The 9,315-nt window shown below is 46.1% G+C and overlaps 1 protein-coding gene across 1 annotated transcript; it reads right to left on the bottom strand.

Moving 5' to 3' along the window:
* Window positions 1-3,517: 3,517 nt before the first annotated feature.
* LOC122933033 (carbonyl reductase [NADPH] 1-like) lies at window positions 3,518-7,821 on the bottom strand. Its single transcript, XM_044287768.1, has 3 exons — window positions 7,436-7,821; window positions 4,742-4,849; window positions 3,518-4,083 (listed from the first exon to the last, which is right to left on the bottom strand). The coding sequence occupies exons 1-3, from the start codon at window positions 7,719-7,721 to the stop codon at window positions 3,647-3,649; spliced, it is 831 nt and encodes a 276-aa protein (XP_044143703.1). The 5' UTR covers window positions 7,722-7,821; the 3' UTR covers window positions 3,518-3,646.
* Window positions 7,822-9,315: the final 1,494 nt, after the last annotated feature.

Here is a 9,315-nt window from a genome sequence, read left to right as displayed (position 1 = left end):
TGATGGGGAGAGCTTCGACACGCCTCCTGAGCTGTGATAGGCAGAGCTGCAACACGCCCCTTGAGCTGCAGCAGAAAAGACACTCCCCTTGAGCTGCCAACTTGATATAAATCTAGTACAGCAATGAATGGGGGGATCTCTGGATCCATGTGAGGTACAGGGCTGGTTCTAGCTTTGTTAGAAAGAGACTGTCATGTAATATACACTCACCTAAAGAATTATTAGGAACACCTGTTCTATTTCTCATTAATGCGATTATCTAGTCAACCAATCACATGGCAGTTGCTTCAATGCATGTAGGGTTGTGGTCCTGGTCAAGACAATCTCCTGAACTCCAAACTGAATGTCAGAATGGGAAAGAAAGGTGGGCTACAACAGCAGAAGACCCCACCGGGTACCACTCATCTCCACTACAAATAGGAAAAAGAGGCTACAATTTGCACGAGCTCACCAAAATTGGACTGTTGAAGACTGGAAAAATGTTGCCTGGTCTGATGAGTCTCGATTTCTGTTGAGACATTCAAATGGTAGAGTCCGAATTTGGCGTAAACAGAATGAGAACATGTATCCATCATGCCTTGTTACCACTGTGCAGGCTGGTGGTGATGATGTAATGATGTGGGGGATGTTTTCTGGGCACACTTTAGGCCCCTTAGTGCCAATTGGCCATCGTTTAAATGCCACGTGCTACCTGAGCATTGTTTCTGACCATGTCCATCCCTTCATGACCACCAGGTACCCATCCTCTGATGGCTACTTCCAGCAGGATAATGCACCATGTCACAAAGCTCCAATCATTTCAAATTGGTTTCTTGAACATGACAATGAGTTCACTGTACTAAAATGGCCCCACAGTCACCAGATCTCAACCCAATAGAGCATCTTTGGGATGTGGTGGAACGGGAGCTTGGTGCCCTGGATGTGCATCCCTCAAATCTCCATCAACTGCAAGATGCTATCCTATCAATATGGGCCAACATTTCTAAAGAATGCTATCAGCACCAGAATCAATGCCGAGTAGAATTAAGGCAGTTCTGAAGGCAAAAGGGGGTCCAACACCGTATTAGTATGGTGGTCCTAATAATTCTTTAGGTGAGTGTATGATGTCTGATTTTAATTTTTTACATGTCATGGGATAACCCCTTTAATGGCAAAGTAGTCAGGAATCCCTAAGGCTAGGGCTGAGAGGGCTCTTCCTCAGTTAGGCCCCTTTCACAAGAGCGAGTTTTCCGCACGGGTGTGATGCGTGAAGTGAACGCACAGCACTTGCACTGAATCCTGACCCATAATTTCAATGGGTCTGTGCACATAAGCCTAGTTTCTCACACATCATTTCTGCGTTACATTAGAATCACAGCATGTTCTATATTCTGCGTTTTTCACGCAGCCCTGGCCCCATAGAAGTGAATGGGGCTTCAGTGAGAAACGCATTGCATCCGGATGCAATGTGTTTTTCACTGATGGTTGCTAGATGATGTTCTTTGTAAATCTTCAGGGTTTTCTTACGCATCAAAAACTGATCGCACCTGCGCAGAGAAAACTGAACCACTGAAAGTAAATGCAGGCAAAGTTGACTGAATTTGCTTGCAAAATGGTGCGAGTTTCACTGAACGCATCCTGACTGAATCCGTATCGTTAGTGTGAAAGAGGCCTTAATGTAAAAGACTGAGCCTTGTGAGTACATGAGATGGCATCATCTAGGGGATGTAGGAGTGATGAGGTACCCGCTTCCCTTCACAACAGTATCCCACCAGGCCCAACATTCCTAACTGTAGTTGGGGAAATAGTTTTCTGTATGTCCTTTCTCCTTTCATGATATGTGTTTGTGTTTGGAGGACAGTAGGGATGTCAGATTGGGATACTTCTGAATAGTTTGGAGATAGTTTGTGGGGGGGGGGTCCAATTCCTCTGCTGTCAAACATTGTATGGGACTTCTCTGTGGGCATTGTTCACCAGAGGAGGGGGAAAAATTCTCATCTGACGGGTATGATTTGTTTTCTGTACAGATCCAGTGACTGAATCTCAGGCTCCTGATATGTGGGGTGATCTGGTGATATTAGAATACCTATGTGAATGACTATAATTTACAGGACCCTAGTGTCTAGATATCCTAGCTTTCCCTAACTTTTTCTCTTGGTAAAAGCAATCGTCTCTCGAAACAGGTTATTGTAGCTCATCGGTTGCTGGTGTGACAAGGAAGTTATACAATGGGAGCAGAAGGAGGTGGCGGCGCCTGTGGTTGAGCTGTGATTATCGGGGAAGATTAATGGGACTCCTGGGCAGGTGCTCATCATCAGTCTTACTATCCTACCACATACATTACCTCTCCTCTGCTTTCTTACCTCTTCTACTCTTCACTTACTCAAACACCTCTAACAAGGCTTTTACCTTCTCCTTCACTTCTTTCTTTTTCCATCCATTTCCTTTCTTTCTACTGGAACTCTCACAATTTATCCAAATACCCGGTCTTGGGCATTTTCCCTTCCTTTATACCTTCCACTGCCCATAGCACTGTTCCATAGCATTCACTCCCTGTGGGACTGACTTTACCTCAGTGTTTTGCCATTACTTTTTAAGTTTCCTCACAAAAATCCATAGCATTCACTCCTGTGGGTCTGTCTTTACGTCAATACACCTATCTGAGTCATTTTGCTATTTTGTGAGCCCATGATCCCCTCCTGATATGGTAGCTACACCTACTCGCCGGATCACCACACTGCCCCTTTTGGAGGAATGGATTCCTTAACACTGGTCTGTATGCCTTACAACGGCACCACGTTTTCCGGTATTGAGTTCCGTCATAGGGGCTCAATACCGGAAAAAAACGCTTTAGTTTTGTCCCCATTCATTGTCAACTAAGCAGAACTGAATGCTCCAAAAATGTATTCCGTTCCGTTTAGTTGCGTTCCCATACCAGAGAGCAAACCGCAACACCTCTGCCACAATAGAAAATGGATCCGTCCCCCATTGACTTTCCATGAAGTTCATGACGGATCCGTTCATAACAGATGAAGATGGTTATATTATTAGTAACAGAAGCGTTTTTGTTGGACTCTGCCAGATCCAGCAAAAACACTAGTGTGAAAGTAGCCTAAACAAGTCTTGAAGCCCACCCCCCCTCCCACACCTTGTACTGGAGTGTCCTTAAGAACTTTGCCATGTAGGGATACACATGACTTATGATGGCCTAAGGCTACTTTCACACTGGCGTTTATCTTGCACGCAGTGTTTTTTGTCCGGCCGCCTTTCGGCATATTTGCCGTGCTGTGGCCGGGTCTACCCCGCTCCCCATTATATTGAATGGGGCCGAGTGGACTTCCGGCAGCACACGGGTGTACACTGTAGTACAGATACGGCATGGGAGTAAACAATAGTGTGAAACTGGCCTTAAGGGGGAACTAGACCTAAGAAAAGTGGTATTGCCAAGAATTGCATGAATTTTTGGTTCCTCAGCTATCCTATTGTATTGTAGTGACCTCACAGTCTCCTCTACCATACAAGACCAGAAAACCACACATTTCAGGTAACAGTTTATTTGCACATATAAAACTACATCTGGGAAGAAAAATAGCCCACCATTATATCAATAATTAAGGCCAAGAGCTGACTTAAGGGCACCGCGGTTGGATTCACTGGCATCTGACGTCTACCAGGGAACAACTTTCTTATCACTGACCAGCTCCCCATATGGTGAATCCGCTGAAACAGGAAGAAGGGCCAAATATACTGGGGTAACAGCACCTTCATCTGGGGACTTGGTAGCATTTGGACCTGCCATATCAGTCCTCACCCACCCTGGGCAGCAGGCATTGAGTAGAATGCCCTCTCCCTTCCTGGTCTCCTTTAACTGACGAGCTTGAATTCTGGACAACACTGTTACACCGATTTTGGACACCCCATAAGAAGTGTTTGGCCAGCCCTTTTCTTGATGGACTCCGTTTTTGGCATCTTCCACAAACTTTTGCATCAGCTTCACCAGCTCGTCCTCAGTGATTGTGTCACTGCGGAACTTCTCCTGAAGTTCAGGGCTGCACTTGGCGAGTGCGGAGGGGCTGACCATGCTGGAGACATTGACAACTCTTCCTGTAAGAGAACAAATATATGGCGTTTATGAAGAACCATGGAAAATTAATGCCGACTGTAAGCTATTTACATGATGTCTATGGGGGCTATAAACCATCATCTTTATCCTGATGTTGGGTGGGATTTCTCCTTCCTGATGCTATTGTTCCCCACTGTGTTAAAGGAGGTACATGGCAACCGCTCATCTCCCCTAGGCCCCCATAAAATTATTCCAGCTGAACTGACCATCTTAATTAAAGCGGTTATCCAATGGCGGGGGGGGGGGGGTGGTGACGCGCTGGTGACGCTAGGGGGGCTCGTCCCTGTCTGCCATTGCTCAGGATAGGTCATCAATACCTGACTGGTGGGAGTCAGACACCCGGCACCCGTGACGATCAGCTGTTTGAAGAGGATCGGCACGTCCTCCTCTCAGCTTACCAAACACAGCGCCGTACATTGTATAGTGGCTGTGCTTGGTATAGCAACTCAGCCCCATTCACTAGAATGGGACTGAGCTGCGTCTAGGCCATGTGATCGATGAACGTGAGGTCACTGGCCTAGGAAGGGCCTACAGCGCTCATGGCTTTAAACAGCTGATCAGTACTGGGAGAATAAGTCATCAATATTACACACCTGGACAACTCATTTAAATAGTCCATTCCCATCACTGTATACTTACCATTTGGTTTAATCAGTGGAAGAAGCTCATTGGAAACATCTAGAGTGCCAAAGAAGTTGGTCTTCAAAGTAACTTCTGCTTGGGTGGCAAATGGGGTTGTGTCAGCAACTGGAAAAATCGAACATGGAAACATGAGATTTGGGCCATGTTTAGGTCCAGTAAGTTGTATACTTTTGGTACGTCATCAATGAAGAGTAACAGACATGTGTGATCAATTTTCTACCAGGAACACAAGGACAAGGCCCCATCAACTGTTCTTGTTATCAGTGGGGGCCATTCATAGCCTATCAATTTAACTAAGGGCTCATGCACACAACCATTGTTGGCGGGTCCACAATAAACGGGCACGGGACGTTTGTGCATCACATCACGGATGTGAACTCATTCAGGTAATGAGTCCACAATCCGAAAGGTACGGTGCGGAACGGAGGCACAGAACCCTAAGGAAGCACTACGGAGTGCTTCTGCGGTTTTCCGTCTATCCCTTCACACCGGGTGCAGATGGATCACAGACCCATTCAAGTTAAAAAGGGTCTGCGTCTGTCTGTGCCAGCCACATGGATGGTGCCCGTGCATTTGTGGTCCCCAATACATGGAACAGGCAGCACATGTTCGTATGTATAAGCCCTAATGACATTGTGGAAAAAACCTTTTGTGGTAAAAGGATACAGAAAGTAAAATAAATTATACAAGTAAAGAATAATAAAAGGATGTGTTTGTAGACTGTGGTACTTCTGGTTCCTCAGCAATGTCTAGTCGGGGAAATCACAAGCAGATGTTCTATGGATTTCTTCTTTACACTAAACAGACTTGTTTTACTTCCATCCCACTCAGCATGAAGGTTAGTGGCCCACGCATGTAGCCACATTAGGGATCCATGTTGAAACATAGTGCCTGTAGCTAGGGTAATAAAAGGGATATGCACAGCCTATGGACACATTGAAAATCCCAAATTCTTACATAGGGCATCAGATTATTTCCTGATTCTTCACAGATCCATATCAAAACATGAAGAACACGTTGTACTTCTAAAGGGGTTCTCCAGGACTTAGGACAGGCCATCAATATCAGATAGGTGAGGGTCCAACACCCAGCACAACCACCAATCAGCTGTTTTCAGGAGCTCGGGGGCCAGAAACAGCTAATCGGCAGAGGGCCCGGAGTCAGACACATGCCAATCTCATCTTGATGACCTCTCCTAAAGATAGTACATCAATAATTGGAACTCATGGTTGCTACAGGAGAAGGCACTTAATTGGACATCCTTGAACATCCAAGAATCCTACACCAACATGTAGAAACTGAAATGAGACAATTAAGCCAGCAATGCCCCAAAAAGGATTGTTACGCCCACAAAAATGGCCACTATGAGGCGGGGCTTGCATAAGCCCTGCCCCTTTCACAGCCCAGTTGGCGAGATTATTCCGGCAAAATTGGAATTGTGCTATGATTTTTCACCATTAAAGGTCTTCTGTCTTCATTTCCTCTAAGAGATCTCAAAAGATAGAGGGTGTCCGATGAAGTGGCATCAAGCGTAAGAAACCGCCACTAATAAAGTACGTCTTCTCGAAGCTCTAATATTGAGAGGTGGAGAATCTTGAAATAATCTGATGCTCCTTGTGAGAATATTCTATTGCTCGAGGAGTCTGAAGCAGGTTGTGTAAGCTTTCATCTAGTTCTAGGGTGTAGCTGAGCCTGGACTTTAGTCTCACACAGATTTCAGCTAAACAGAGTTTTTTGTTTTTTTTATGGTGTGCCCATTCTGTCCCTCCGCACTTCTCCTATTTTATATGGACGCCATGTGCCATCACAAGGCATATGGGAGTATACAGCAATGCTTCTAAGGCACAAATCTTTCCTGATTCCAATGACCAATGCTGTTTTCAGTATGGACCCCAGAGATACAATCCAGTGGGCCCCATGTATGGTATGGAACTGTGATTGGATAGGATTAAAACCCCCATGGGAGCTGAAATTAGCATCTGTTAATTTAGTGTCCTAAATAGAAAAAAAACTACTTTATGATAAAAGGTGAGAAGGCAAATAAAACCAGAATTACAAGTTATAGAGAAAACCCAGCTCAGCATGACTGTGCATTTATACAGCTACCAAGACAAGAGCGCCGTCCCCTCTAATCATCACGCTATGGCCTCCTGCATGACTCCTGAGCTTCCAGATCTGGCAGGACAGTCCCGGATTGTGAGGAGGGCATCACTGGGGCCATTCTTACTGCAAGGGATGCACTAAGGGGGCACCATGATTGCGAGGGGGACAGCAAGTAGACAAAACTACTGCAAAGGTGGGCACCAAGGGGAAATAACTACTGTAAAGGGGTATCATTACTATGAAGACTGTGCAGAATCACGCATGTATAGAGAGAAATTGGGAGGGGTTAGAAGCATGGCAGAAAGTTATGAAAATACGGAACCACACTAGCGGAAAACTTTGTCCCCGTCTAGTGGTCTTTATTTTTAAGATGTGGATCACAGGTGACGGCATGCAGCAGTATTTTGCCTTGCACCATTTCCATTAACATCAGTGGGGTCTGTCGGCACCAGTTCTGTATGTCATTTTACAGACCTGGCGCTTAATTCCTTTATTATTTTTTATTTTGCTTTTCTGGTCCTAGACCAGAAGAGAAAAATGGAAAATATGCCAGATATGTGAACTTACTCATAAGTGGCAAGGACTTACCTTTAAATGCAATTCCTGCATTATTGATCAGCACGTCCAGACCACCATACTTTGCCTTCAGGAAATCCCTTAGAGCCTGGATACTGGTCAGGTCATTGATGTCAAGCTGATGGAAGAGCGGGGACAACCCCTCCTTATTCAGGGCCTTGACAGCTTCTTCTCCAAGGTTGGGGCTCCTGGCTGTCAGATACACGTCTCCCTGGAACTGCTTGCACAAGGCCTTGACCACAGCTAGCCCAACTCCTTTATTGCCCCCTGTGACTAATGCAACCCTCACCCCGGCCATGCTGATAGTGACTGCAACAATGTGCACGAGAAGAGCGAAGGAAATGCACAGTGCAGGAGGCAGACAGGGCTTGTACTCACAGGAGGCAGTGATGGCAAACTGCTCCTCCCTGCAAGGCCAGGGTTGAGGTCTTCCTCCTTCTTATAGAGCTGTGTGATGCTGCTGCCATCTGCTGGTCACAGAGGTGAACTACTGTACTAGGTTATGCACATATTCACACTGCAGTGACATACCCACTTCTCACAAAAAGTTAGGGATATTTGGCTTTCGGGTGAAATTTATGGAAAACGTAAACAGTTCACACTATAGTGATATTGTATCATGAAAGTAGGACATTTAAGTGGAAGCAGTAAAGGTGATTTCCTAATCTCAACAATTTATTGAAACAAAAGCCAACACCAGTGCTGGGTATACGCCCACAAATAATGTCACTGTCTCAGTAACTTGTCATGTGGCCTTGAGCATCAATTACAGCTTAATAACGATGTCTCCTGCTGTTCACAAGTCGGCTTATTTTCTGCTGAGGCATGGCATCCCACTCTTCTTTAAAGGACGGCCCTCAGGTCATTGAGATTCTGGGGCAGGGGCGTAACTACCATAGCGGCAGCCCATGCGACTGCTATGGGGCCTAGGGCAAGAGGGGGCCCAGTCTTAGTTGAGAATATCTACTCTTCTACTGGAGGTGAAAACTTGGTCAGGACTCTACCCTCTAAAGGAACAACTTTAAGCAAATGAGTGTCATGGCTGTGTCACGGTCTTGTTGTTGTGAGCAGTGACATGCTAGCCATGCATGCTGGTTGTCAGTGGCAACGCGTTGTGGTACAGCATGTTTGTGCTTTCCGCCTTCCTCTGGTTCTTTCCCTGTCTGGTGCTGGGGGGGGGGGGGGGGGGTTAACTTCTTGGCTAGGTTTGTTATGGGTGTGGCCTCATGGCTCTACTTAATCTGGTGTTGTGAGAATGAGGTCAGTAGTTCTCCAGCCTTGGTGTGTGCTGGAGCTATGCTCCTGCCCTGGATAGTCCATCCTTCCAGTGTGAGGGCCACCTAGTTAGACATCGAGGTCATCTGATGTCATCCTTATGTATTTTCCCCTTTTTTCCCTTGTATATGTTTTGTGAAAGTTTATGTATAGGGTGTGTTGTTATGTCTAGTGTTGTGTTACATGTCTGGTCTGTGTGGTGTGTTGACCGGCTTGGATGCTAGACATATTCCCTGTCTGTTTTGTGCCTTCGGTGAGAGGGCTCCCGGGTTCCCCGGAGGGGGAACTACAAGTCAGTGAGCAGCTCTGCCTGGTGCCGCCATGCATCCTGTCCGCATGGGGACCATGTAGTCATCGGTGTTGGTCTTCCTCCCTGTTGCTGCGGGAGGTAAGTGCTTGTTGTTCCGGAGTGTTGTTGTATCACTGGTCGTGACAATGGTAGTGTCAACGGTGTCTCCTACCTTGGTACGGCTGGACGCCTGGATCCTGGCTCACTTGCAAAAAATAGAGTGTGGTCAGTAGGAGTAATGGTGGAATGATTGAGATCCAAACAGGAGATATAATCCAACTTGTCTTTACTTAATGGCAACAGATATCCAAACGAGTTACAGCAATAG

Source organism: Bufo gargarizans, chromosome 3 (assembly GCF_014858855.1).
Source record: "Bufo gargarizans isolate SCDJY-AF-19 chromosome 3, ASM1485885v1, whole genome shotgun sequence".
NCBI lineage: Eukaryota > Metazoa > Chordata > Amphibia > Anura > Bufonidae > Bufo > Bufo gargarizans.
Note: the sequence above shows the minus strand (reverse complement) of the source record. Positions and strands in the feature narration are given on the sequence as shown.

What these genes read in the sequence shown, in the direction of transcription:
- LOC122933033 (XM_044287768.1), bottom strand. Translation starts at nt 7,721, where the DNA reads ATGGCCGGGGTGAGGGTTGCATTAGTCACAGGGGGCAATAAAGGAGTT. An exon ending in TGCAGGAATTGCATTTAAAG is followed by an intron (nt 4,850 to 7,435) that starts GTAAGTCCTTGC and finishes CGATTTTTCCAG; the next exon opens with TTGCTGACACAACCCCATTT. An exon ending in TCCACTGATTAAACCAAATG is followed by an intron (nt 4,084 to 4,741) that starts GTAAGTATACAG and finishes GTTCTCTTACAG; the next exon opens with GAAGAGTTGTCAATGTCTCC.